This window comes from Fusarium tjaetaba (genome assembly GCF_013396195.1).
Source record: "Fusarium tjaetaba strain NRRL 66243 chromosome Unknown NRRL66243_c0000109, whole genome shotgun sequence".
Lineage (NCBI taxonomy): Eukaryota > Fungi > Ascomycota > Sordariomycetes > Hypocreales > Nectriaceae > Fusarium > Fusarium tjaetaba.
Window position 1 is genome coordinate 382273 of NW_023501305.1, and position 27998 is coordinate 410270.

At 49.0% G+C, this 27998-nt stretch overlaps 9 protein-coding genes across 9 annotated transcripts; 4 read left to right on the forward strand and 5 right to left on the reverse strand.

Moving 5' to 3' along the window:
• Positions 1 to 59: 59 nt before the first annotated feature.
• FTJAE_5744 (bacterial alpha-L-rhamnosidase domain protein) lies at positions 60 to 2759 on the reverse strand (the record flags this gene model as incomplete). The annotated part of the gene is made up of 2 exons (XM_037352284.1): positions 60 to 905; positions 963 to 2759. 2 exons carry the CDS (start codon positions 2757 to 2759, stop codon positions 60 to 62), a joined length of 2643 nt encoding a protein of 880 aa, XP_037207237.1.
• An 897-nt stretch (positions 2760 to 3656) lies between these two features.
• Positions 3657 to 5445, reverse strand: FTJAE_5745 (maltose permease; the record flags this gene model as incomplete). Its single annotated transcript, XM_037352285.1, has 5 exons — positions 3657 to 4038; positions 4091 to 4695; positions 4747 to 4934; positions 4991 to 5166; positions 5219 to 5445. 5 exons carry the CDS (start codon positions 5443 to 5445, stop codon positions 3657 to 3659), a joined length of 1578 nt encoding a protein of 525 aa, XP_037207238.1.
• Positions 5446 to 7494: 2049 nt separating this feature from the next.
• On the reverse strand, positions 7495 to 9113 carry FTJAE_5746 (uncharacterized protein; the record flags this gene model as incomplete). Its single annotated transcript, XM_037352286.1, has 6 exons — positions 7495 to 7836; positions 7883 to 8172; positions 8223 to 8318; positions 8374 to 8788; positions 8836 to 9023; positions 9074 to 9113. 6 exons carry the CDS (start codon positions 9111 to 9113, stop codon positions 7495 to 7497), a joined length of 1371 nt encoding a protein of 456 aa, XP_037207239.1.
• Positions 9114 to 10215: 1102 nt separating this feature from the next.
• On the reverse strand, positions 10216 to 12381 carry FTJAE_5747 (myo-inositol transport ITR1; the record flags this gene model as incomplete). The annotated part of the gene is made up of 5 exons (XM_037352287.1): positions 10216 to 11013; positions 11065 to 11439; positions 11490 to 11619; positions 11672 to 11868; positions 11914 to 12381. 5 exons carry the CDS (start codon positions 12379 to 12381, stop codon positions 10216 to 10218), a joined length of 1968 nt encoding a protein of 655 aa, XP_037207240.1.
• Positions 12382 to 15424: 3043 nt separating this feature from the next.
• Positions 15425 to 16542, forward strand: FTJAE_5748 (benzoate 4-monooxygenase; the record flags this gene model as incomplete). The annotated part of the gene is made up of 2 exons (XM_037352288.1): positions 15425 to 16232; positions 16283 to 16542. 2 exons carry the CDS (start codon positions 15425 to 15427, stop codon positions 16540 to 16542), a joined length of 1068 nt encoding a protein of 355 aa, XP_037207241.1.
• An 823-nt stretch (positions 16543 to 17365) lies between these two features.
• On the forward strand, positions 17366 to 23130 carry FTJAE_5749 (uncharacterized protein; the record flags this gene model as incomplete). The annotated part of the gene is made up of 8 exons (XM_037352289.1): positions 17366 to 17559; positions 17606 to 18443; positions 18511 to 20216; positions 20276 to 20629; positions 20676 to 21296; positions 21347 to 22490; positions 22542 to 22850; positions 22936 to 23130. 8 exons carry the CDS (start codon positions 17366 to 17368, stop codon positions 23128 to 23130), a joined length of 5361 nt encoding a protein of 1786 aa, XP_037207242.1.
• A 655-nt stretch (positions 23131 to 23785) lies between these two features.
• Positions 23786 to 25159, forward strand: FTJAE_5750 (uncharacterized protein; the record flags this gene model as incomplete). Its single annotated transcript, XM_037352291.1, has 1 exon — positions 23786 to 25159. The coding sequence occupies one exon, from the start codon at positions 23786 to 23788 to the stop codon at positions 25157 to 25159; it is 1374 nt and encodes a 457-aa protein (XP_037207243.1).
• Positions 25160 to 25903: 744 nt separating this feature from the next.
• On the forward strand, positions 25904 to 26718 carry FTJAE_5751 (DUF1264 domain protein; the record flags this gene model as incomplete). Its single annotated transcript, XM_037352292.1, has 4 exons — positions 25904 to 26002; positions 26052 to 26157; positions 26203 to 26643; positions 26690 to 26718. 4 exons carry the CDS (start codon positions 25904 to 25906, stop codon positions 26716 to 26718), a joined length of 675 nt encoding a protein of 224 aa, XP_037207244.1.
• Positions 26719 to 27010: 292 nt separating this feature from the next.
• FTJAE_5752 (mediator complex subunit Med18) lies at positions 27011 to 27897 on the reverse strand (the record flags this gene model as incomplete). Its single annotated transcript, XM_037352293.1, has 2 exons — positions 27011 to 27407; positions 27455 to 27897. The coding sequence occupies 2 exons, from the start codon at positions 27895 to 27897 to the stop codon at positions 27011 to 27013; spliced, it is 840 nt and encodes a 279-aa protein (XP_037207245.1).
• Between the last annotated feature and the right edge of the window lie 101 nt (positions 27898 to 27998).

Genomic DNA, 27998 nt, shown 5'->3' on the forward strand with positions numbered 1-27998 from the left:
TAATTGAATACTGGGAGGTAATGACGGCTTTTTTGAGGTCATTTTCGATCAACCTTGTATTACAAGTGCCGCTTAAACGACCATTCTCCATATCCGACGACTTCAACGTCAGAGTCACCATTCCCAAGTACGACCTCCATTTCGGTAAATGGTGGTACAGTCACGTCAATTTTTACTTCTCCTCCGTCGATCGCTTTCCAAGAGACTGAGACCTTCCCATGCGGTGTCAAATGCGACGCCCTCGCAGATGTGATACCGCCACCAACGCAAGGATCTACGCGACATCGCGTCCACGCGGGAGTCAATTGCTTCAGACCTGCAACGCGCTCGACCATGAATTTAGCCACAGCGCCATAGGCGTAGTGATTGAAACTGGTCATGTCTCCTGGATTGATCGATCCATCGGGCATCATACTATCCCAGCGCTCCCAAATCGTTGTCGCGCCCATTGTCACTGGGTAAAGCCAAGAAGGACATTTCTTATTCAGAAGCATACCGTATGCAACGTCCATGTGGCTTGCCTGGGCTAAAGCTTCACACACGAATGGGGTTCCTGCGAAACCGGTACCGACGCGGTACTCATTGGCGCGTACAATCTCAGCGAGACGGTCGCCTGCCCACTTCAGCTGAGAAGGTTCGGCGAATAGGTTGAAGCAAATGGCTAAAGCGTAAGCTGTCTGCGAATCTGAGGTCAAGCGACCAGTCTCTGAGATGTACTGCTTAGCGTATTGCTCTCGGGCAGTGGCTGCTTTTGCTTTGTAGACAGACGTGTCCTCATTACCGAGGATCTCTGCGATTTGAACCATTATATCGTAAGAGTGTATCAGAAATGCGTTGGCGACGAGCATCATGTCAGTCGCTGACTTTTGAGGAGCATCTGGAGGAGCACTAGGGTCAAGCCAGTCCTGAGATCATGTCAGCACAGAGTCATCAACGAAGAGTCGATCGAGCAGGGGACTTACTGCGAGCTGGAACACGCTTGGGTCCCATAGGTGGTCTTTATCAGCGTCCTTGCCCATCGGCACAGCATTCAGCCATGCCACCATCGAGTCAAACTGCTGAGCCAAAATCTCGGAGTCTCCATGTTCCTCCCACAACGCCCAAGGGGCTAGTACAGTGACATCATGCCAAATTGCAAAGGGGTGAACTTGCGCAAAGAGGCCGTCCACGATGGTATTAGGGGATACCATTGGTGGAATGCCATTGCGCTTCTTCTGTTCGTAGTAGAGGCCCTTGAGCCAATCGTTCAAGATGCCGTGACATCCATAGAGGAATGTCGCTGTCGGAGCAAAGAGGGCGAGGTCGCCCGTCCAGCCGAGACGTTCGTCTCTTTGAGGGCAATCTGTAGGTATAGAGAGGAAGTTGCCCTTGGTTGACCACCGAACATTGCTCCATAGTTTATTGAGCATGCCATCTGAGCAAGAGAATTCACCGGTTTCTTCCATATCCGTGTGACAAACAACGGCTTCAACTTTCTCCAAGATATCGTCTTGAGACCCAGGCCAATTGTCGATTTGGGCGTATCTGAAGCCATGGAATGTGAACCTAGGTTCATAGACTTCTTCACCTTCGCCACGAAGAGTATATGTATCTCTAGCTTCACAATGCCGCAATGGCCTGGTTCCAAGTTCGCCGTGTTCAAGGACCTCGGCGTGATAGAGTGTGACCTTGTGGCCTCTCGAGCCGTTCACACGGATGCGCAGATAGCCAACTAGGTTCTGCCCAAAGTCGAGCACCAACTTCCCCGAAGGCGTGTCAATCTTAGAGATTGGCTTGATGACCTCAATCCTTCGAGTCGGCTCCGCTGATCCAGCTATGAGTTCTGTTTCTTCAGACAAAGGTGGTAGAACATGGACTTTCTGCCAATCTCCTGACACAGACCCTGCCTTTGACCAGCCTTCTATTTGAGCAGTGGCATCGTACTTCTCGCCGTCATAGATTTCAGCCATTCGGATCGGCCCTTGCGTTGTAGTCCATGTCTCATCTGTAGATATCGTCAAGATAGTCCCATCTTTTGCCGTAATCTCAAGCCGAGCCAGCAGCGCTGTCCGCGTCCCATGAATATTTCGCTTTCCGCCCTCAAATCCCAAACGCCCTTTGAACCACCCTTCAGAAACGCGAGCTCCAATGCAATTCTCGCCTTCGGAAAGAAGTTCCGTGACATCAAACGTCTGATATCTCAGACGATGCTCATATACTGTCCATCCAGGAGCAAGAAAGTGATCACCGACTCTCTCCCCGTTAATCTCAGCTTCGTAGACTCCATGAGATGTGATATACAGTCTTGCAGATTGGATACCGCCATTGATGCTGAATTCCTTGCGAAATAAGTCTTCGGGCAAGGGTTTGTCCTGTTCGTCTGACCACGGTGCGGAGATGAGCTGAGTACCTGACCAATCTTGCCTATTTAAAAGGCCAGCTTCGACAAATTCAGCTTCGCTCCAGGACGTTGGCTCAGACTCGTTGGCAAGGTATGCTCTTACTCGAACCGTGTAGCGCTGACGAGAACTGAGTGGCTCCTCTCTGGGCCACGGTACAAGATATGCCTGCGATGACTCGACTTTGTAGGCCTTTGTCTCCTGGGGCTGTCGCGACGTTGTGTCGATTTTTGTGAGTTCAATCTCATACGCATCCTGATTAAGTTTTGAACTACTCCCCTCAAAGCGCCATGAGATTCTAGGTTTTGTCTCATCGATTCCAAGAGCATTTCCAGGCCTGTAATGTTCGAATCTGACGTCGACGACTTTGACGTGTGCCATTGTGTGGTGGTTGGAATGAGACAACCCTGACAAGCTGTCAGTCCATCATAAGACTCACGAAACGAGAGCTCTTTAATGATACCATATTATCATCAGCTCCAATTTTCTGTCATTTGTTACCGTCGGGTCAATGACAACCGATGAAGCTCTTGGCTAGGCTTGGCTTCCTCCACATCCCGATGAGGAGATGTTAAACAAGACGCGGTTTACGGTTGAACTTCGCTTCATTATGTACGCATCTGGTGAAACTATTTCCAATTTTGGAGTTGGTAACCGATTTGGAGCGGTCTAGAGTTTTACAAGTGCATCGACAGCTCCAAACTATGAGGGATCTGGTGGTCTGATGATCGACTTTGATCCCTAGTGAGTGAATGCATGGGTAAAGCCCGGTTCATCCTGGCTTTGTGAGTCTCACACACGAGTCTGCGGATGCCACCTGGACATCACTACGGGATGGAATTCTATCCTTGGGATCGGCATAATAAATATGTGATGACTTTGTGAAGCCCAAGGGATTGTGACCCATACCATCACGAGAGACTGTTGGGAAGCAAGAAAATGCCTGAAATTAATCTACAGTGCTCAAGATTAATTGGTTCAAAGATTTTCTTATATACTCAGCATGCCAAAAATCTTATCATTACCTTAGTTAAAGTAAATGTCCCGAACCCAAGCTACCATTCTCTAAAGATCACTAAAGGTTAGGAGCATCACTTCACAGCAATCATCAGCGCATCTATAGAGTATGTTTGATTCAAATTGAGCTATCAAGGCAGACAGTCATAAACCCTATATCGAGATGAAATAAGGGCGACCCCATGCTAAATTACCAGAGATATTCATCAGCACCATCGGCACTCCAAGTTCCCTATCCTTGCCAAAATCGTTGAATTTGGATCATGCCTCCTCAGTAATCGCAGTAGCAGACCTCTCTTTGAACTTTGCCGCCGGAGTCTTGGTCTGGAAGAGATAATCAATCTGGGCATAAGTAATGTTCTTGGTCTCGGGAATCTCGATCCAGCTAAGAACAAATCCAATGACACAGAAACCAAAGAAGACGAAGCCGATCTTGCCTCCCAGGTTGCCCTGATCAGCATTAAACATGTATGGAACACATAGAGAGAAAGCCCACGTCATGAAGGCGTTAACAAAGAAACCGATACCAAGAGTCTTGGCTCGGAGGACGGTTGAGGGGACTTCGGCTGCCACAATGGGATACGCTGAGCCTGTGCCCAAGTTACCAGTGCAAGCAGCTAGAAGGAGAGATACGCCGATGAATCTGTAACATTTGTTAGTCAGGTATGGTGATAGAGTTGTTCGGAGAGACGTACCTCAAGGCTGTCTGGTTTTGGGGCCAGAAACCAGCAATACCCATTCCAATAAAAATGGTGCCAGCGGCAGCGAAGCTTGCGAGGATAGCAAATCTTCGGCCAACCTTGGACATGATGACCCAAGAGACAAGAGTACACGCCATACTCAACCCGACACCGATTTGATTCAGTGTAAGAGAGAATGTCGGAGTCATGCCAGCCATGATGAAGAAGTAGGTAGAGTTTGAGACCAATGTTATTCCCATAAACTGCTGAAGAGTGTTGAGCAGAGCAACGATACGAGTCCGTCGCAGGTTGGTCCCCTTGAAGCACTCCGAGAACGAAGGCTGCTCGGTATTCATTCTCTGCTCTTGTTGGATTGTAGCTTCGATGATGGCAATTCGTTCGTCGATGTTATCGCAGCCGAGGGTAGTCAGAGCCTTTCTAGCTTGGTCAATTCTATTCTTGCCGGCGAAATATACAGGGCTTTCGGGGACGACGAGGGATGCGATGACGGAGTAGGCGGAGAAAGCCCACTGGGAAGCGAAGGGGATCTTGAAGGCCCAGTGTGTCATTGTAGCGACTTCCTTGAACACGACAGTAATGGCAATCATCTGGCCAACAGTCTAGTAACCATTGTTAGTTTCATAGGTCTGTCGGTAGATAGTGACACTCACGATCATGAAGGGGTAAAAGCCGAGAAGTATAGTTCGAAGCTTGGGTGGTGAAATCTCAGATACGTATGTTTGGCAAGTCGACATGCTAATACCCATGGCCAGACCAATGAAGAACTTTCCAACCAAGAGAACACCGCGTCTTTGTTCGACAGTCTCGGGGTTGCCGGACACAAAAATAATTGCCGTTCCTAGAGAAGTCCAAGTTAGATCAGATCAAGCTGCAAGCATTCCTATCTTGACTTACCAACAGCAGAGATGAGACCTCCAACTCCAAACATGATCTTTCGGCCAAATCGATCCTGAAGAAAGCCGTTGCTTGCTGCGCCAATCATAATTCCCATTGCGCTAAAGGCTTGCCAGAGACCTTGCCATAGAGCTGGAAGGATAAAAGTCTCGCCAAAGGGGGAACCAAAGGTGATTCTCCCTGATCAGCCATTTGTATCAGATATTAGTTTGGAGTTCTGCGACTTACGAGAACATGGGGAGGGCATTGATGGCTCCCTGAACAAGAACATCGTATCCAAAAAGGAATGCACCGCAATTAGCGAACCAAGTGAAGATAATCACACGAACGTTCTCTCTAAGAAGTTTCCAAACAGTTGTGTTGCTTTCCTCCGCAACCTCAACAGCCAGGATAGTCTCCTTGTGGTCAACTCCCATGGAGTCGGCTTTGCTCTTAGTTCTTTCAATGTTCGACATTCTTGAGAAGTCCAATGATGCTGAGCGTAAAGATCCACGATCAAGCCTGGTATCAAGAGTTACTTATAGGGAGAGTATCATGGTTAATTGTCTGATTCAGTGCCGTGGTTCAACCGACACGATACCATTTAAGCTCATGGCGCATCTGGGGCCCCGGACATTTGACTGATCTCCCCGCATTAGCTGGGGTGGTTTTCGGATCCGTGGAGGAGGAAGAGAACGAGGCTTGATCTAGAGCGCCCTTGGTCGGGAAAGTGGAGGGAGTTCGGTGCATCTATACCCGAGAGATATTGGATGATGGACCATGCGGACAATAGGATGCCGCAACAAAGTCATTTCATATTTGAGACATCTTCAAGATCGTTGTGTGATTTTTCGAAAAGAGATGTGGCGGAATGTTGGTGGCAATGCTTCGTCCAGACGATTTGATTCATTAGCATATAAAGCCTCCCAAACTCAGAAACACCATATAAAGTATCCATCATCGAATTCGTTCAATTTCATCTCAAGCTGCTCTGTCTACGGTGCCTCATGAAGTCCATATATCGTTCGTATCTTGTTCTCATCCCCAAGCTCCCCCGGCCTTTGCGTATCCCAAAGTTCAGCTGCATCCCTCGTACTATCCAGCTCTGAACTTCCTATTTGCAATATTTGCGTATTGCCCAGCTCAGACTTTTCAAAATCGGACTTCTCGATGCTATCCACTCGTTCCGTTGTCCTTCTACGCGTGAAGCGTCTCCATAGACATAAGCCTACGCCTCCAGAAATTAGTAACCCCGCGACTGTGACACCGACTGAAATTCCCACCAATGCTGCCGTCGATAATCCCGGGCTCTTTTCTGACTTGGCCGCCGAATGGTGAGTCGTTTCAGCGGAACTCGTCGAGGTTTCTGATGCTTGAGATGATGTAGAAGCTGGTGTTGAATTCGATGCCGATGTTGCTTTGAGCTTTTTGGAATTTGTGCCTGAGATGTTGAAGGATCCAGAATTTGCGAGCGGGATATCCTTGTCTGAAGAGTATAGAGCAAAGTGAAAGACAGTATCTTCGGAGTCTTGAGAGAAACTACTAGAACTTGCGTTCCAAACGTGTGAATTCTCAGTTGTGTTTTCTACCTTTTATTAGCCACTGGGGGATCAAAAAAGGGTCAGCCATGTTTACCTAGCAATCTGCTATACCATTCTACCGCCAATTTTGGATAGTCCTGCCATAGGAAGAGATTGCAACCCTCATGATCCGTTTTCCATTTTATTTCAATCTCGTCGTTGATTCCATACACTGGATTCTCGGACCACGGATCACTCGATAATTCGGGTGTGATAAAATCGGAACTACATAGCCCACGGCCCGCAAACGTGACAACTGCAACACAAGCTGGTAAAAGACCAAGCATCGTAACAGCAGCTAAGCTTGAGACTCAAAAGATTCGGGAAAATCTTTCAAGAGGGGAAAGGCAAAGATAAAAATTCGATGCTGCGCCTCATGCACTTCTCAACAGAACCTCTATGTTTGTCAGATTTTAGACCCTTGTCCCGCTAACCAGCCTCCCTAGACACCACGATACCACGATTTTAGGCCCAGAACTCGATGCGAGGTGAAAACGGATGAGTAAGCAGCGAACAAGCCAATTAACAACCATGATAGTTTATGGACGTTGGATTTAGGTGCAGGTAATGACGCACTTGACTTTTGATAAACCGTTGAAAGCCAATACGGAGTTGAAGGCTCAACGTTTGAACGTGTTCGGGGACTTATTCCCCCATTTTGACGCAGTGAGTTGGGTTTAAGCTTCAGAAGGATCAGAGGCTAGCAAGCATATCTTGAGCGGTCAATGTTTTCCAAAAGCGTCAGTACTACTTCCCTGCACGTAGAAAGAGAAGCCACGGCATATCTAAAGCTATTGACTCTATTATTCCATTGAAATACAGATAAGGGTGATACTAAGGCGGGTTAATCGCAAGAGAGATGAACAAGCCAAAAACAACGATATAGTTGCAAAGAAGAGGATTAAAAAACCAAGAGAGCCGCCATTCGACCTTCAGTATCCATTTTCATAGGCTGGACCGCCCTTGGGGCAAGGGATTTTCTAGATCAGATTCCTCCGAAGATGTAGAGACTGGACCCCCTGTGAGAAGATGCTGCATCTCGCGATGTAGTTCTTTGTCTGTCAGGTTTTCCCAATTTATGCCAACAGAGGCCATTTGTTGTTTGATGTTATCCGTCAGCTCAAGAAGGCCCTTCCAGGCTTCAGAAGATGCTGCGATGTTATTTTGTATCAGCGTCAATTGTGTGGTTATCCATAACACAAAAAGAATGTTGCTCCACAAGTAAAGGAGGATAACCATGACAAACAACTGGAAAAATGAAAACCCCCATTGATATTCGATAGATTCCTATAGATATTAGCATTCGTTCTGATCACTCTTAGTATGAACATACTCCACTCTTTATTGGTTGACAGACTCCTCTAGCTTGGACATCTTTGAAATTGTATATCTCGTCCTCAACAATAAATGCCGATTTTGAATAATTTGAATGAGAAATGAGATCTTCTTTCGAAAACTTATCAGTGCCATATAACGTCCAGTTCCAGTAAAAAGGGGTAGGGAGAGAGAACGCTTTTATGTTGAGGGGTGGCCAGTTCAGCGTCTGGTTACGAAAATATGTCTTGTCCTGCTTGTTTCGATTCTTACCGTCGCCTTTTCCGTCGAAACCGTAGAGTTGAACATCTAGCGGAAAGTCAATATTTGAATGGCCAGCCAGATCTAGGAGTACATACACTCAGCTACATCCCTCTGTAGCTGGCACTCAACGCCCGTGTCATTTATGTCCATCACATCGCAACGGTCATTAAATTTGTCAACAGCAGTTAAGTCTAATAAGTTTATCAGCTTTATGCTTTGCATTTTTCACCTGGTAAATCGTCTTACTGCCTCTCCATAATACAGGATACCCCTTGCTCAGACCATTGACTCTATCCCCATCTTTGATCAAGTAAGCGACGCGGGAGACTTCTGAAAATTGCACTAGCTTTCCACTGGTGCTGTTAACATAAGCCTTGTTGTAAGGCGTATATCCAGTCATCGAACTGGCGAAGGTCGGAAAACCAAGAATGAATAATGCAGTCCAGATCATGAAGCACATGACCTTTTTGGATGCGAGGCCAACCTTGAAGAATCCCGAAACAAGTTTCCATGTTGCGAGAGCAGAGTTATCTTGTTGAATTTTGATAAGCCACACTGTGCTGTAAGACGCCGGCTTCGTAACGAGTGAGAGTTGGAGATATTGGACAAACACTCGCCATGATACAAAAGCCATGACTGTTTGGCCCCCTCGACCAACAACCTAGCACTTGTCTTAGTTTAATAATAATTTTCGTCATTGACACTTACCAAGTCCCAAACAACATCAACGAGCTTCGCAGTGCCAAAGCTGAATCGACCCCAGCCAAGCGTGATCTGAAAGAAACCACTAGGTGCCAACAAGTTAAACGCAGCAGCTCCAATTATGACATTGAGACGGAATTCCCCATCTGGCTGGCACGGTTTCTGTTCATCGCTGAAGCCCAGCGGTGCCAGACCTAAATAGATCATCAAGCCTAGAATAGACAGTTGCCAGCAGCTGACCCACAAGATTCGCCGTGTGGTATTCCAATCAAGTGGTCGGCCATCTTGGCATTTTTTACTAATGCGCTTCAGATCATCGAAGGTGTCTCTGGGCGCCCTGGTCACCGGAGAATCGCTTGATGGCTTGAGTCCGAATATTCCTCGCGGGCTCGAGACTTCCTGCGATGAAGCTTGTTTGGATAATTCCTGCTCTGTATCGCAATCCAGTAGCAACGGGTTCGTTGGAGCAGACATTTCAGGATCTTGCTTCGGGTCAACGTGTTGAGAGTTAGGAAATCGAAAACCATTACCAAAGGTGCGAGAGCCTGATTTAATACTGAAGGACCATCGGTCTATTTTTATCTCCCTGGAGCTCAGCAGTTCTGGTTCCTTGTCTAATTTTTCAGAGGGCAAGCCCAGCTGAATGCTGCGGTCTTAAAGTGGCTGACAAAGTGGATTTATGCAGTCCCCCAAACCAATGACGCACCTTCGACGCTGATCAGGCTGTGATATTGAACCCGTCATTGGATGTTGAATACCGTTTCATCTGCACAATCAAGCCTATGATGTATGCGGAGGCTAAGCATTGGCAAGTGAAACACAACCCCTGACTGTTTTTTTGGGCTGTGGCCTTGCGCGGCCTGACTACCTACGTATCTTCAACACAAAGTACAGAATTCTAAAGATAGAGCAGGTGGCTACCCGACTCGAACTGGGGATTCAACTAAGCAAGCTCAACGGGGTGGGCAACGAAATAGAGTTTAAGATGGAAGAAATACAAATCTAGTAGGCTCTTACATATATATACGTAAATCTATTTTTATAATAACTTTCGAAAGATAAATTTTGATTGAACGCATTCGATGAAGGTCCCCTGCCATATCATGATAAACTCGTAAACAGTGAAGGGGGCATTGTGTGAAACTTAATGTCGGCGTTATACAGCAAGATAACACCATAGTATCACGCCTATGCCTTGTACGATTTAGATATGTTCATTATATCATGACTATACTCTTAAGTAACTGTATATAACTCCCACTATATATTGAAAGCCAACAGACTATTCAGTGTTTTTCAAACACTGGACACAAGAAACGTAGCCAATAAATAACGTTCGTTCAAAATATTACAACTCCTCATCCAGACTCCTCATGATTGAGTGACTCATCGGGGTCCGGGGAAGAGTTCCTTATCCTGAGTGCCTCCAACAGCATTGGTACCCTCGATGTGGCTGGTATCAGGCTTCTCATGAGGATAATTTCCGTCATTGCCGGCAAACTCATACAGAGGAGGGAAAGGAGCAACATCCTGGCGCAGGATGTACTTCTTAAGGTACCAGGGCAGCTTCCTCCAGTAGTATGAGGCATGCTCTCTGTTAGAGACACCGAAAACGTTGTCGAGTTCCTCAAGGGTCAAATTCTTGGTTTCAGGGAGGAGGAAGTAGCAGAAGATCCAGCCAAAGATATTCCAAGCACCATACCAGCCGAAGGCACCAGTGTTAGAGAAGGCCTCCCGTAGAGCTGGCCACGTAAGGCTGATGATGAAGTTGAAGCCCCAAGTGATAGCTGTACTGGAAGCCATACCAATATCTCTGATATGGAGAGGAAAGGCTTCAGCGCTGTAGGTGAAAGGCACGGGTCCAAGGCCGGGAGAATAGACTGCCATGAAGAGATAGAGGCCCAAAGTGATAGTGCCGATCTTGGGGTCACGAGGTTGGTCAGGAAGTTGGAACACTCCACCAGTGAAGAAGAGGCACGCTGCCATGAGAGGGAAGGTCACCAGAAGAAGGTTTCTGCGTCCAAATGTATCAATGGTGTAGATTGCAGGGATGGCGAAGAGGAAGTTGATGATGCCGCCACCCATAGAGACGAGGAGGGCCTCAGAAAGGCTGTAGTTGGCATCCTCGAAAATTGAAGTAGAGTAATATGCAATCACATTTACGCCGCAGAACTGCTGCATGAACTTGTGTCATCTGTTAGTGTTTGTGGCGCATGTTGGGACTGGATATCTTACCATGCAGAACCAGGCACTTTGAGCAGCACGTCTGTTACGGCGTACAGTGAAAAACTCCTTGAGCAGATTCCGACCTTCCCGTTCCCCACGCTCGATTTCCAGTAGTTTGGAAGCATAATACATATCGCGAGTAGCTTGGACAGGGGAGAAGCGAAGCTTCTTGACGGATCGGAAAGCCTTGTCAAATCGACCGCGTTCCATGTACCAGCGGGGAGATTCAGGACAAAAGTACACTTGAAGCATGACAATCAGCGGGGGAATAGAGGTCGAAGCCATCATCCATCGCCATGGAGAGTTGGGGCCGCCGATGATAGTGACCTTTTGGAAGGCAACGCAAACGACAAAGCCCAGGGCGATGCCGAAAGCAGTCCACATCTAAAATTTTGATTAGCCCATGATCTTCAATCACTATTGAGTCTTCTCACCTGCCACATCATGGTCAGAGCACCACGGATATTCTTCGGTGTAGATTCGGCAGAGTAGACAGGCGTTGTGCTAGACTTGGCACCAACAGCGAAACCAAGCATGAAACGAGCAGCCAGGAAGTTACCGAGACTATCAAATGTCAGCAAGATCTCAGCTCTTAAGATATCAAGCTCATACTTACGAGGTAGTGCAAGCCATCCAGAAACCAGTGACCGTAGAGATAGCGCAAGAGATGAAGATGGTTCCGCGGCGGCCGGTGTACTTGTTGAGAATCGGACTGGTCCAGCAACCGATGACGGCAGAGCAAAGGTAAGGAGCACCATTGGTCAGACCCTTCATCCATACGTTCTCGATTTCGAATTCTCTGAAGTAAAATTCCTGCAAGCGTTAGATACTTTCAGAGATCTCATTGGTTCAGCATACCTGTGCACCATTTACGGTGGTCTGATCCATACCCTGAACAATGGCCGATCCGGCACAGAGAGTACATAGGAAGTACAGGGCAAAGGGCTGATGCCATCGAGACGTCTCTTCCTTTCTCAGAATCGCCTTGTCATCTTCGGACAACATCTCGATTTTCTCAAAGCCACCGGGAGTGTTGTTGACTTGAGCGACGAGAGCCCCCTTTCGGAAGTCCTCACGGTGCTCGGTAAGGCCCTTGGACTCGACAAAAGCGTCAACATCAGCAAGTACCTCTTCTCGAGTCATGCCAGCCAAAGGGTTGCGCAGGAGAGTTGCCTTGGAGACTCTTCGCTGGCCGAAACCGGCGCCCTCATTATCATTCACGAAAGTGCCATTGCTGCTGGAGTTGCGGTAACTGTCATTGTTGGGGCCAATGTGATCCGTGTCGTAGGCAGGCGGAGCCTCAGTGTCGGCTCTTGGCAGAGGCATGGTGTTTATCTCGAAGAAGCAAGACAGCAGATGAGAAGACCACTTAAGACGGTAATGTCACTGGCGACTGAGTCTGGGGAGAAGTTGGGGCCCCGGATTCTGTCGAGGAATACTTTGGAAGCAACAGGATCGTAGAAGCTGGGGACGGCCCAATTATTATATGTCTTTTTGGAAGGTATTCGAGAAGGCTCACTCCACATGATGAGCAAACGTTCAAAGAGGTTTGAGGATGGAGGAGTGGAGGCTGCCAAGATGATCGTCGGATTCTTTGGCTGTGTGCGGCTCAAAGCTCGGTGTATCCCTGTCTCGGCAGCACATTTTATGACGTTGTCCAAGAGGTGAGATGAAGTGAGAAGACTCTTTGCTGCTGCCTCTCGAATCCTTCAAGGGGAGACTGTGTGATGATGACGCGTTGGATGTAACGGGAGTTGAAGTTATAATCTGACCGCATACGAATTCTCGCGTGGACCCAGATGAAGACTGCTTCGATGCATCAATCTTGTCATTCTTTGACGAGCAGGGATGCCCTCGTCCGTATTGTGACCGTGGTCAGAAGTCGGAGAATTGTCGATTGAGTTCTACTCAAAGTCAATCAGCGCTTATCCTCCACAAACTCGAAAAAACGAAGCCAAAAGAGCCTCACACAAACCTGCTCCAAGCCGTCGACGTTAAATCGTCCGCCAAGCCCGTTATGTCTCCTCCAAGAACGATCATCAGCGTAAAGACCCTGGTAAGCCATCTCGATTAAGCTTAAATGGGCGACCCTCCCACGACAAGGATGACTTGGCGCTAGTCTGGGCGTGCGTCACAGTCTGCCGACCAAACATTGCACTTGACGTCAAGTCTTGAACTGTCGCAAGAGCAAGTTTTTGATGGTAGCTGTGATGTTTTGGGTTTTTTTTGCTTACCCCGGATATTGAGCACGTGGATTTGAGCCAGAGTTGGTGGTTTGCTAAAGACGAGCTTATCTTGACCTCCGCTTAGTTCCAGGTGAGCTTGATAGGCGGGGTCGAGATTGACCGACCACATACGTCGGAGTTACCAAGCATTGGCAACTTGATTGCTCAACTTCGGATACTTGGTGACATGTGTACCACTCGGTACCCAATGTGGTCGAAATAAACTCAACCGATCATCAAATGCCGTGACTAGCTGACCGGTACTAGGGGAGGAAAGAAAACTCAGAACCTTGACCCTAGGCGATGAAAAGATGAGGCAAATTTAGCCTAAGCCTAGAGTGCTCTTTGCTAAGTTTATTTTGACACCCTAGAATACATCAAGGCTCGGTGTTTTCTTGCCCCCTGAGGGCCGGAGTTGAGATATGTGGAGCTGGCCCGAACTGCAAGACATGTTCCACAAGAGCTTCTTGGTATGGAGAAGACCCAATCTTTAATTCTGTTGCCTGTTGACTTGGCCGGGCTTGTCGTTGAGCCAAGGTCTGAGCCTTTGATCAGATGAAAGGCAAATCTTTCAGTCTGCATGTTGTTTGCTTGGCTTTCGGGAAAGTTGTGGACATTGATCGAGAATCCTTTGAGGGGCAGTTTGGAAACGGAAGTGTTCCTGGCACTTGGCCAAGCTCTGACTTTCTGAGCGATTCGTACATATGGAGTTGTATCACTGAGGTTGCAGCGCAAGTGTTTCGTGGGCCGTGGCTAAGGGTCGGTTCTTGGTCGATGAAAAAAGTAACGATGCCGGCAACAGGCGTCTCGGCTATCTAGACTGTTAGCTCTGCATCAAGGGTCCCTCTGAGGTGAGATGACTTGCTTTTTATGCCTGCGGCTCGGAGAAGGATGGCGAAACCCAATGACAAAGAGAAGTTTGCCGCGATTGTAAAAGAGCCATCGTGCAGTAAGTGACACTGAGTACCATCCGTGAATCTTGAATATTTCTGTGTCTCTCCTGAAAATCCTAATTTCTTTGAATAGTCAGACTTGCTTTTCTTGTCGTAGCAAAAGCAAAGGGTGAAAGGTCGTCGAGTGTCACCGTGTGATGCTTTGCAAACACACAAATAAATTCCTTTCATTGGGTGCCTTTTCCACGACCGTGGAAGCGGGGCTGTTTGCGGACTGTTGCATTGGTAATGCATGTAGGGCAATCAAAAGTGGAAAACATCGATTTTCCTTCTAGAATTTCAAAGGCGTTAACCATGTACTCGACAACACTCGACGATGAGCACAACCAATATGAGCCTGCATGAATCCGAGTCATTGACTTTTGTAGCATACATGTATTACATCTCTTTGGTCTCATTAGGGTAGTTAGGCGTGGAGTTGGAGAGTGCATAGGACCAAATGTACATATCAGATTGCTATCAATCTCAACGCACAGATACAGTATCAAACAAATAACACCTTCGAGATCTGACATTCACTTGGGCATTGGGCGAATTTATAATGGCACTTGACTCGGGCATTGGAGCTCCACCTGCATCTCCTTACCCTAAAATATCAAGAGCAAATAAGGAGTTCCTTAGGAGCTGCACCACCGCCTCGTCTTTGTGATTTACATCCCGCCTTCACCTGAGATGCACATGCATGGCATATGAGCACTCAAAGCTCACTCATAGCTCCCTCCCTTCCTTGCTTCGTCCCATCTGCATCTCTGCTTCAGTGGTCTTAGGCCTCGAGTCACCGGATAACCCCCTATCGCCCACTGTAACTTCTATGAATTGCAGCTGTTGCCTCGTCAGTGCCTGCACTCCCACGAGCGCCTTCTCTCTCCTTCCTCCTCCTTCCTCATCCTTCTTTTTTGTGAATTCATCCTCACTTCTGCCTGATCTTTAGGGCCCACAACTGAGGCACCTCACAGAGCCTTTCTCCCCTTCCCCCCTCTTCTCTCTTCTCCCTCTTCTCTCCTCCCTCCTTCCTTCCTTCTCCTCTCCACCGTACTCAAGGCACAAGAGATCTTGAGCTTTTCCCTTTTTGCACCGACGGTAAGTATCCCTTCCACCTCTCCTTCATCTTCCCTCTCTCATATCCTGTCTCTGCAGGTCATCCTCACACGTCTTTCGCTTTCCCTCGCTTGTTCTCGTCTCGTCGTCAACATGTGCCGCGAGACCATTACCATCGCCCAGTGCGCTCCTAAGGAGTCCCCCGTTCTCGCCTTCTACTGCGCCAAGCTCCATCTTGTTGCAAAGGACCGCATTGTCTGTGAGGCTGCTAAAGGAAAATGCATTTGCTTCTTTGGCTCTTGTGGTTCCATTGAACGCGAAATTCCCACCAAGGGAATCGATCTCGGCGAGGTCGTCAAGGCGCGTTGTGCTGAGTGCACTCCCCGCGAGCACCGAGTTCGCGACATCCCCGCTCAGGAGATCCTCGAGTCTGCTCTTCTTCGCTCTACTGACGGCCAGAATGGCTGGGAAGAGCGATCCAAGATCCTTTCTGAGCTTTGGCTCAACAAGACCGCATGTCCCTACCACGACGACACCTCCTCTGAACCTACTGCTCCTATTTCTGAGGTCATCAGCATCACGGATGGCGTCCATCTCGACGCCGAAGTCAGTCACTCTGGTGCCGGTCTGAGCGCTGAGCCTGTTGAGCCTGCCAACTCCACTCCTGAATCTTCTATTGAGCTCAAGCCAGGCTTCGAAGCTGCTGTCGGAAAGCACTTTGGTGAATCCTCCAGCCCTGAAAACACTGCCATGAAGGATGCCACTTCCTCCCCGGCCGGTACTGTCTTCACCGAGCCTATCTACACCGATTCCTTTGTGGCTGAGCCCGCCTCTACTCTCGCCGACGAGTGGACTACCAACGCGGACACCGCTGGCGCCGCTGATCAGGATGAGTGGACGACCAACACTGCCCCCGTTCGTGAGCAAGGTGACAACGCCGACGATCACGTTTCCGAATCCGGTAAGTAGAGTCCTTCTTTAGTCTTAACGGTCACTGACATCAAGCTACAGGAGCCAAGGACATTCTTGACCCCGACGAGGTTGGCATTTCCACCAGCCGCTGGGCCCCTGGCAATTCTCCCGTCAACTCCAAGCCAGCTGTTGACTCCAAGGATCCTGAGAGTGAACTGGAACAGGCCCAGCCTCCTGTCGTCGCTCCCTCTCGACGTGCTGTCAACTTCTCATACAATCCTAACAATGCTGAGAAACTTAACGAGGCCGTCGAGATCTTTGCCAGCTTGAAGAAGGGCTTTCTCTGCGGTAAGGCTTAAGCATCAGTTCGGGTGACGACGAGTTGTGGGGAGGATGAAGAGTATTATGGGTAGTCTTGGTCTTTCCGGAGGGATGATTGGAGTGTAATTGAATGAAAAGTAGTGAGCCGTATTTTGACTCAACAGATAAGACAGAATACCGTACCCAAGTATCCTACGTATTGAGGGCAGACAGTGACGTGAGCAAATTATTCTTCATTTCTAATGTGACTTATATATGACTCAGTCATGCAAAATGCGAAAGTCATAAGCTAAAGAAGTCCTGATTGTGCTTGACATATCCCAGTGAAGTCTGCGTTAGTCCCTCACCGGAAATACCAGGGTTTACGAGCACTAATGTGAAGCTTCAGCGGGCGAGCAGGGGTCTCCCCCAGAATGTTTCATCATCTCACAGCCAGTCTCCATTGACATTTTCGATTCAGCAGAGATATCACCGATGAAGCACTCCATCTTCTCAAAATTGAGCTCTATAGGCCAATCATGTCTACGTCAGAATTTTCGCTACTCAATGCGTTTCATGACAAAAGCAAAAACAACAACGAAAATGCCACTTGGGCTAGGATTAACGCGGCAGTCTGACACCTTGGCGATGTTTTGGGCCAATCATTCCCTCATCAGCGTCTCAAGCTGAAAGCCCCTGCATCGCCTTCTGACGCGCCTTTCCGGCCTCGTACGAGGAGAGCGGTATGAAGAAATCACACATCTTGGCCGCTGATAAACATACAGATCTGGCGGTCGTCTCCCCCGCTTGTCCTTGCTTCTCTCCGCGTCAATCTACTTACGATAGCTTTGGGGTGTAGGCTCCGCTGGGCCGCGCATAAAGATGTCCACTGATACCTCCCAGCCCGGGCCGGGTCAGCGCACGGCTCAGGATCTGGTGAAGGAGATTGCGAAAGAGCGCGGGTATCTTGGCGAGGAGCAGCTTGCGCGGATAGGAGAGATCAACCCTCAGCTTAGACGCGAGGTGGAAGAAGCTCTTCTTCGGAAGGATGAGATGATAGGCTCGGCTGTCTTGGCGTATGTACTTTATCTCAAACACAGGCTTTTATTGATGATGTTGCAGGCTGGCACGAAATCTCTACACAAGCAATGCCCGATTTGTCTTTGAGTTGCTCCAGAATGCAGACGACAATAACTACAGCACTGCTCTCTCTAGCGGGCAAGATCCATATGTATCTTTTGAAGTTCGCCCAGATAAGGTCTCCATTGAGTGCAATGAGAATGGCTTCACACATGAGAACCTCAAGGCCATCTGCGCAATCGGGAAAAGTTCAAAGGTTGGGGCAGCAGGTTACATTGGTGAGAAGGGCATTGGCTTCAAGTCTGTGTTCATGGCAGCTTGGAAAGTTCACATTCAGTCAAACAACTTTTCCTTCTCGTTCACACATCGCAAGGGGGACTCCGGACTCGGCATGGTTACACCAGTATGGGAAGATGCAGATGAGTTGCTGGGAGGTTCTTCGACTCGCATTACGCTGTTTCTACACACGAGTGATGATCCTGAGGAGGATTCGAGGCAGCGCGAGACGATCCGACTTCAGTTCCAAGACTTGCAGCATACGATTCTACTTTTCCTTCGTAAGCTGCGAAAGGTGCAGGTCTCATTCTTCGATGAGAATGACACTCGGACGTCGAGCACGACATACTCGCTCCATGGAAGCAACCCGGTTACTGTGAAGAAGGAGACTTCTGAAGGGGTGGAGGAGAGGCAGTATCATGTTACGAAGCATGTTGCGGACAATATTCCCAGGAGCGAGAACAGAACATACTCCGATGAGCAGGACCGCGCCGACTCGTCTACGGAGGTTGTGTTGGCATTCCCGTTATCGGATTCAGGCGCTCCAGTCGTTGAGAACCAAGATGTCTTCGCATTTCTTCCAATGCGGCCGATGGGCTTCAAGGTAGGTGAAATTTTCATCGCGGCCATCACAGAAGCTTTGCCAGCAGCTAACGAATGCGTCCACGCAGTTCCTCATACATACCGATTTCGTCACCGAAGCCAGTCGGCAAGGAATAGTTACTGGATCCCTCCGAAATCTCGGTCTCTTGAGCGGCATCGCAGACTGTTTCATCAAAGCCATCGAGGAGTTCTGTCAGCACCCGATACTCCAATACCAATGGATGCGCTGGCTACCCCAACGAGACTCTTATCCTTGGGACAGCTTCTGGTCAGGTCTCTTCGACAGGATCGAAGCGCGCATACAAGAAGTTAGAGTGCTTCGGACGCTTGGCACCGGGAGGTTGGATTACATACACAAGCTTTGCCGTCTTCAGCCGTGGCTGCGAGATAAGAAAGGTGATCCCCTTTTCACTGATCTTGACGAGGAGATTTATCTTGCGAAGGAGTATTCACGTGATGATCTAAAGCTGTTGGAACCGTATGGGCTGGAAAGTATGTCGCCCTCGGATGCAATCACTCGTGTTGAGAAGGACCTCGAAAAGAACACCGAAGCTTCAAGGATGAAGAGCCCCGCTACAGATAACGAATGGCACTCACTTGCAGCACGAGCGCTCATCCTGTTGAAGAACCCCGCGACAGTAGGTCCAGCCCAAGACCGCCTCAAGCAACTTCGATTCATTCCCCTCGAGAATGGGACCTGGGTTTCTTCAAGCAGAGGGCCACTTTACTATTCGCATGCATCGGGCAGCCTCGCAATCCCCGATGACCTCGATTTGAGCCTGGTCGACTCGGAAGCAGCCAGCAACCCTGATCGGCGTGCTCTGTTTGACAAGTTTGGCGTCATTGAAGCTCTTGTGAAGGATGTGCGAGCTCTGATCCTCAAGAAGCCAATCAAGGCGATCGCCGATGAGGTCGCGCTCGCAGCATCCATCGCCCACCTGAAGTTCTTGTACCTTTCCGAGGTACTACTCGAGGAGAATGAGGATCAAGCGAAGTTACGTGGCTATCATATTTATGACCAAAATATGAGAGCACGGTCCCCAACTAAACACAATGTCTATCTCGCAACAGACGACGAGTATGGCCCCAGTGAATTGTTCAAACCTCAAGGAGATGCACCGGGCTTTGCAGCGCCTTTCCTCCATCACGACTACCTCCAAGAAAATCCAACTACGCCAGCAGGTTACTCGTGGGGATGGGACGAATGGCTCCAGTTGCGCCTCCAGCTTCGACTTCAACTTCGGCTTACCCAGAAGGGCCCAGACCGGAAATTAGAACTATCTTCAGCCTTTCGCTACATCGAGCAGCACCGACCAGAATGTCTCTTGGGGGCGCTCCAGCGAGTCTGGGGTGTTGAGAGAACAAAGGTCATGGAATCTTCTGATATCATAAAAGAGTTACGTCAAGTCGAGGTCGTGTGCAAAGGAGGAGATGAGTTTGCTTTGTCTGAGCCGCTATCAACTACTTATTTACCTTTACCCGAGCTTGAAGGGAAGCACTCACGCTATGCTGAGAATGAAGGTTTTGTGTTCCTGGATTTGGGTGAATCGATCACTTCGAGCACGTATCGTGCGAAATGGGGCTTCTTGGTGGATGATCTCGGGGTCGGGTGTACTGATGACCTCCAGTTCTATCTGGCTATTCTGAGAACTATTCGGTACAGTAATGCTGCTGCTGGAGTGCGTCGGAATACCAGAGTGTTAGATCTCTATGAAGTCATTCACGCCCGCTGTCGGGAAGCTGATAGCTTCCTCGATGCGCAGGCGGAAGCAAGGTTCGTTTCATTGGCGGAAGACTTAGATCTATGAATCTACGACTGACTGACGCGCACAGGCAAGCGATTAATGACGGAAACCTCATATACATCCCCGCGCACGATTCGAGCCCAGCGACATGGACATCACCCGAGAAATGTTTGTGGAACGCCCGAGAAGATATGCAGACGGCATACCCTCTCACCCACCTCTACCGATCCGTTTTCCATCGCTCAGAGGAGGATCTCGATGTCTTACGACAATTCTTCAAGGCGGCACTCGGAGTCAAAGACTGTTCGTGGGAAGATTATCTAAATGAGATACGGAGATTGAAGGACTTGAAGAGTGAGGACTTTGATTGGGTTAATGACCTGTACAGTTCCTTGGACTCCGAGAGGTTTGGCATGATGGAGGTTGATGCTACAAAGCTTAAGTATGTGACCTCTATCCTTTCCACACTTTTAGCTAACAGATATCAGGAAAACTTTCGCTGAAGAGCCATTGATCTACTTCAATGTCGGCAACGTAAGCCGCTGGTACACAGTTGGCGAATGCCTATGGTCGAGTGCTACACAAATCCGAGGCAGAGTAGCGCTCAACGACCTCTACCCCGATCTGGAAGATTTCTTCGTCGGTTTCCTCGGTGTACAACAACTCACGCTGGGCATGGCCTATGACAAACTCAAGGAGATGGGTAGTAGAGTGCTGCCACCATCAGTCGCTGCTGTCAAGGAAACCATCTGGGCGCTCAACTCTCTGCTCGACACGACAGCTGATCCACCAGATGAAGAACCTATCTTTATAGGAACGGTTTTTCCTGTGAGGTATCCAAATAAGTCTGTGAAGTTGCAGTCTGGTAAGACGCAATTCGCCATTGCCGACCGAAAAGCCCTGGGCGATATCTTCGCTCCTCAAGCCAAGATGCTTGACTTTACTTTGGATGAGGTTCGCCGGTTACGGCCATTTCTTTCATGGCTCGACCTGGAGTCTCGATACTTGTCTACTTCTGTGCGGGAGATCTCTACTGTGGCGGGTGGGCGAATGGACGAGCTTCAGTGCCCGGACAGGGAGATCAGACAAAAGGCAGCTGGACTGTTCCGGTGAGTTGTATGCTGAAGGCGCCACAGATAGCTACTAAGTGCTTCTACAGAATCGCGGTGCATTTCAACAGTCCGCGGACCTCAGAAGACAGCTCGGGTCTCTACTGGACCCTCATGTGTGCAGAGGTCTACGAAACGGATGGCATCTCCTCCGAACTTCATTTGTCACAGGATGGCCATGGTTTAGTGCATGTACAAGACAGGAGTGAGCTTCACATACGCGAAGACGACAGCGGCCTTAAGATTTACGTGCCACGTGATCCCAAGACACAAGGATTCTGTTACTTTTCGACTCTCCCAAGACGGTTCCTAGAATGGATGATGACAGATCCTGTTACTTTACAAGTCAAGCATGCTGGCTCCAAGGCTGTCCAGATCGTGAGTGCGGTCTTGAATGCACCTCTCATCAACATGGCGCAGATTCTGGAGGCGGAGGGTGTCGTCGAGGTGGGCATTCCTCAAGGCTGGTGTCGCCAAGCGAATGGGGAGGAGGCTGTAAGAGAGCATGTTGATGTCGAAGAGGAGGGCGTACATGATACCACTGTGTATCATGAAGCGCTGGAGGAAAACGATGAAAATGACTCTCACGAAACGGAGGAAGACCCTATTGCTCGATATCTGGCACATCCAGAGATTCATGAAGGCGATATCTCAAGTGACGAAGACTCTATGCTTCAAACGTTCGACAATCTGAGATCTCCCCCGAGGCTATCTGATCTCCCTGTTCGGCAGCGAAGTCCAGCGACTTCAAATTCATCTGTCACTGGGCGACGACTGTTCACCCCAACTTCGTCTACGGCTGAATACTTCCGCCAAAATAGGCGAACATCATCAAATGTTCATCGGAACACAGGCAGATCTTTACAGTCGACACCAAGATCAGCGAGTCAGCCAGCATTTATCTTTGGCTCCTCCCCTACGGCACAGCCCAGTTCAGCGTTCCTGTTTCAGAGTTTTGGCGAAGCATCACAGCATCCTACCATCGAAGATGAAGAAGAGTATCTGAGGCTAGTCAACAATGTCATTTCTGCGGCAAACAGTGCGGTACTACCTAGTAAAGGTGCTTACGATATGTCGGGACTCTTTGGTGCGTTGCCAGAAGTAGATGAAGAAGAAATTGAGTTATCGCGACAATTCCGATCACATGGTCTCCCCGAACGAGACATGCGAATCGGAGCTCTGGGTGAACTATTCGTAAGTTGCAGATACCTATTGTTTATCAGAACAATACTCACAAGATCACAGGTCTTTGAACTTCTTCACAACATGGATCCCCCTCTCCCTCGCTTCACTCGCGACAATTGGCAAAGCCAAATGCGAAAATTCATCACAATCCATCCCGACTACTCAGATATGCTCCCCTGGACCGCCTCAGAAACAGCCGACATTGTATACTATGACCGAAAACGCGTATTAACGAATCACCTGGCTGACAAAGGGTACCTCGACAAAACAGCCTGGCAGAACAAAAAACCACTGTTCTTAATTGAGGTCAAGTCTACAACGGGACATAGCCGAACACCGTTTTATATGAGTAAGCGGCAGTATCAACGGGTAAGTGTTCACAGCTTTTGTTCTGCGCCTGTTCCTTTTTTTTTTCCTCCTCTTATTTTCCGATGTTAACTGATGGGCTGTGCAGATGCAGGAGAATTCTAATACAACCCTTTCGCCGGCAACGTCGCCTACGATTTATTTGATTGCGAGAGTATCGAATGTCGATGAGCCTAATGTTGAGGTGAAGATTTATCTTGATCCGGAGAAATTGAGACAAGATGGGTCGTTGGTGTTTACGGGTGAGACGTGGTCGATCGTCCCAGGACCTGGATCAACTTGACGATGTTGACTTCCAGGTCATCAATATTCTATCTATCTCAGTAAGAGATATCATATCACTCAATTTACTTCATACTCTTTGGTTCTTCCTAGTTCTTTTCCATGTTCAGCTGGTTTCGAGTCCACTCGCTACACTAACCTCGACGGCCTGCCACTGCAAGCATCAACGCGATCGTGTTCGATGAATGTCAACAAACAGTATGTTCTTCCTACTTGAGGGGCCCGATGAGTGGAAAGCGATATATCTGCCACTGCCAGATATATGTGATACAAATTTAGGCTTCCGCCTGAACAGAAAGGATAGCACTGGCATCGGTTCCAATGTGATGCATTTCCCCCTTTTACTGCCACCGAGTCGCTCTGACAGTGGTACTCGAGCATCTCGAGGACTTCCAGTGGATAGCAAATCCATCCTTTATAATCCAACTTTCGGTCCTTGATCCGAATATTTCTCTTCTTCCCTCCTCACAAGCTTCTGAGCAATTCACATCTCATCCCATACCCTCTTCATCCTTCTATCATCTTGACAACTATCCACCAACACTACACCAACCCTCATTAACAACCCTACCATACTATCCCAACTCTCATCGACATCCTTATCATACTCATACGAAACAACCCACAACTCCTCGAGACTCGTGTCTACTTTCACCATGTCTGACCGTGTGTCTATCATCGAGGGTGACGACCTTGTTCCCACCAACGACATTTTCTCTGAGATTAGTCTTCCCAAGACTAACCCTCTTGAGCACCAGACAGTCACTGCCCCTTTGCTTCCATCTTCTCAGTCAGGAGATATTAACATGGGCCCCAACTATGGCAACCTCTCCTTGGGTCTCCAACCCTCCGTTATTGTCCCTCCTGGAAATGTCCGCCTTCTTGGTGGATTCATGTGTCCTACTGACGCTAATATTGTCCCTACTGAACCCAAGGAGGAACCTAAGGGGGATGATGACACTGAGACTAGTGTCTATCACTGCCCAAGCGGTATCCTCGAGTCCGGGGACGATGATGAGTTTCCCGGTGAGCACTTTCCAGATGACGAGCATTCCCTGGATGTCCTTTCTCCCATCGGTCCCAAGCGACCTCAACTCTACCTTCGGGACAACAGCCTCCCTGTGGCCCCAGTTGGACCGACATCTTCGCCCTTCGAGGAGTACAACACCCTGTACCAGGGCATCGGCTCTGCTTTCCCTCAGCCTGTCGGCCCTGAGTATCTCAACCCCATTGATCCAGCGACTCGTCTCCGTATGACACCTCATCATGCGATCAATGTCCCAACCCCTGGCTTTATTCAGCCCGTTCAACCTTATCACCCCGAGCCAATTGTGCCTGTTTTCCCTGAGCCTATTGGTCCACCCCCATCTCAGCCTATGGTCTACTATTATGCTGAGCGTATCTTTGACCCTCATGGCGAGGCTCTTGGCTCTGCCCCTATTCAGCAGATTGTCTCTCCCCAGACTGATCCCAACAATTCCGACTTTGCTCAGTCTCCCATCCCCCATGGCCAGCAGGCTATTGCTGCCGATGAGCCCCAGCCCCAGCGCATCGGCTCCCTGGGCGAGATGCTCAGCGGTCCTGAGGAGGTTCCCGTCTCGGCTCCTCGCCGACGTTCTACCATTACTTTCAATCCCAATGCGATTGTTTTCACACCTAGTCCCACTGCTGCTGGATTGGCCAACCCTGGAGCGACTGAGTCCGTACCCATCCCTACCGACGCTGGAATGGCTCCCTATGAAGCCAGTGAGCTCACTCATAACCCTGCCGATCTTGGTATGTTTCCCTACGAGGAAACTGGCGTTGAGGGTTTCGTTGCCCCAAATGCTGAGGCTGAAGCTACTATGGCCGAGGCCGTCCAGGACACCTACAAGAAGATTCTGGCCATCGAGGATGAGCGTGATCGCGAGGATGCCCTTAACGATTTTTATTACAAGCAGGCTAAGCCCTGGACTGATGAGATGACTCGTCTTGAGAAGGAGGAGCAGGAGCTCGAGGAGCGCAAGCGCCGATTCGCCCGCAAGAAGTAGACTTGTGAGAAACTAGATCTCGAGTTTTGCAGTTTTGCAATTTGGAGTTTGGGATTTGTATTGGACAAGAGTATCCTGGAATAGGTACGTCGGACCAGATGCGACACGTTGTTGGATGACTATTGGTAGAGGATTGTGGCTGTTGAGAATTTCTTGCCACGGGCAGATTTCTTGTGATAGTGGAGTAGACACCTCCCATAGTCAGTTGTTTTAGACTAGATCAATGATTTGACGTCTAAGAATAATTGCCTCGTTCCCCCCCGTTGATACAAATATGATCTCAAAGTTCTGACAAAGGTCGGCATCTTATGAATTGAACCTCACTCTAACAGAAACACAAAAATCCAATACTCCAAGAAGTGAATCTAATAATGCTTTATTAATCTCGGGTTCTAACATGTTTGTACTGACGAGAAAGAGAAAGACGTCGCGATCTCGTCACAGCTTCAGGGTAACCTCCGGTCGCCGAACTAGCCCCCACAAAGGCCGTCCCCGAGAAAGTGGATCATTCGGCGCCGAGCCTCTATCGGAAGGTCATCTCGTCATACTGACGCTTCAAACAATGAGCCTCCAAGGATCTCATACTTACGTACCGCAAGATCTTCCAATGAAACATGTTTTGTATCAGACAAACTTGCATCAGTCTATGACGTAATCTTGATCAGGCTATATTTAGAGGCACCAGCCGTTAACCGTCACACTCAGATCTGACGATCGCAAAATCTTAACTTGACGACATTCGAGATGGCTGAAGAAAAGAAAATTCCTGTTACGAATGAGGGCATGGGAAAGCCTCTTTCGGCGAAGAATCAGGTCCTCACTGCTGGTGCTGCTGTGACGCAGGTAAGTTGTCTCTAGAGCGGTGCAAGAGCTGCAGCTCATTTGATGGCAGGAGTTTCGGCCCGTGAAGCATATCTGCGCTCATCTCAATGCCTTTCACGCATACGCCGATGATCCCTCTCGCTTCGTTGAAACAAACCACTACTGCGCCCACCTAAGTATGTCCCATACCAAACGCTCAACTCAATCACTAACCCCATCAGACGAGGACGTCCGTCAATGCCTCCTCTACGACTCCGACGAGCCTAATGCGCGCCTCATCGGCATCGAGTACATGATAACTCCCAAACTCTACGAAACCCTCGACAAAGAAGAGCGCAAACTCTGGCACTCACACGTCTACGAAGTAAAGTCCGGCATGCTCATAATGCCGAACCGCGCGGTGCCCGAGAGCGCATGGCAGGTCGCTGAGAACTACGAGATGGACCAGGTTGTGCAGTTGTATGGAAAGGTGTATCATTTGTGGCAGACGGATCGCGGTGATACGCTGCCGTTGGGGGAGCCGAAGCTCATGACGAGTTTTACGGCGGATGGACAGTTTGACTTTGAGAAGCATGTTGGGGAGAGGGATAGGAAGTTTGGGACTGATTGGAGGGTTAAGAAGGAGGCGAGGAAGGATATTCCTAGTCCGGTTGTTCATGAGGGTGAGTATGGATTGAGTTGATGAGGGATTGTGCTAACATTGTGTAGATGCGGATCAGGCGTGGAAGAACAAATGAAGCGTGTAGTTCACAAAATGGGGCTGAGTGAATGAGAGACGGTCACGACATGATGAATTGAGGGTTTCAGAGCACGAAAACATAGCCGGCGGAGCGGTTTGATATGACCAGAAGGTAGTGATAGTTAGGCGACTGAACGTCTATCATACCGGGTATCGTCTATTGATTGAATGTAACATCATTGTATGCTACGTCCCCCATGTCTCCGCCCCAAGTACCCTCAGTACCCCATCAAGCGGGAAGTGGGCAGTCCTCAATGCCACCCGCGCGGCCTCTTCTGCTTGTGGACATTCTACTTCCCAACCGTAACCTTCTGCGGCAACTGCTGAACCCCCTGCATCTGCTGCATAACCCTGGTATCGTGAACCTTGCGATCAATACCCCGGAACTCGAAAACCCCATCGAGCTCTCTACGCACAGCAAGCAGTTGTTCCTGGGCCTTGCGAATCTCATCCGGTTTATTATCCTGGACGACGTGCGCCTTGACCTGGAGGAACCATCGCTTCTGCTGATCGACGGGTGTGAGGGACTCCCAGGGCGGTAGAGTGTCCATTGGGATGGTTGCTTGCTGTTTTGATTCCATAGGGGTGTAGTGTTCTAGAGGTTGGAGGAAGTAGTGGCGTGTTAGACAGAACTCAATGTCATCTCTGTAGAAGCGGTAGACTTCCTCGATTGTTTCCGTCTTGAATCTGGGCTGTGTCAGTGACAATTGAGCTCAGTGAGTAGGTCTTCTTACATGTGGTTGTTGTTTCGCATAATTGAAGGCAACTTCTTCTGATCCCAAAGCTCAACCTTCTTCCTCTGCGTAAGCAAAGGCTGTCCACGCGGCGGGTCAGGAAAATCCGTCCATCTCAAGATACCCTGCGTCGCATCAAGATCCATCGGTGACGCATTGGCTCCCATGTCGCGATCTTTGAGCACATCATACCGCGTTTGCAATATGAAGGATTGTCGGGTCAAGTTCTGATGAAGCTCTTTCCAAAGGAACCCGGTGTTATTCCGTATGGGCTTTTCGATAGAGCTCTGGTTGGAGATTCCCATGGGGCGCTGGGGACCTTGGAAGTAAAGAACGCGCTGGATTGATTCCCATGGGTCCATGTTAGTGAGACCGCCGAGGACTGCGCATGCTGAGGTGAAGTCTTTGTCCTCGATGAGGGCTGTGAGGAAGATCTCGTGCATTTTGGCGGCAGCGATGAAACCCTTTCGTCGCCAGTTGTATTGGGTATGCCTTATGTGTTGTCTTCTTAGCTTATGTTGGTATTGCGATGATGATCGTGGTC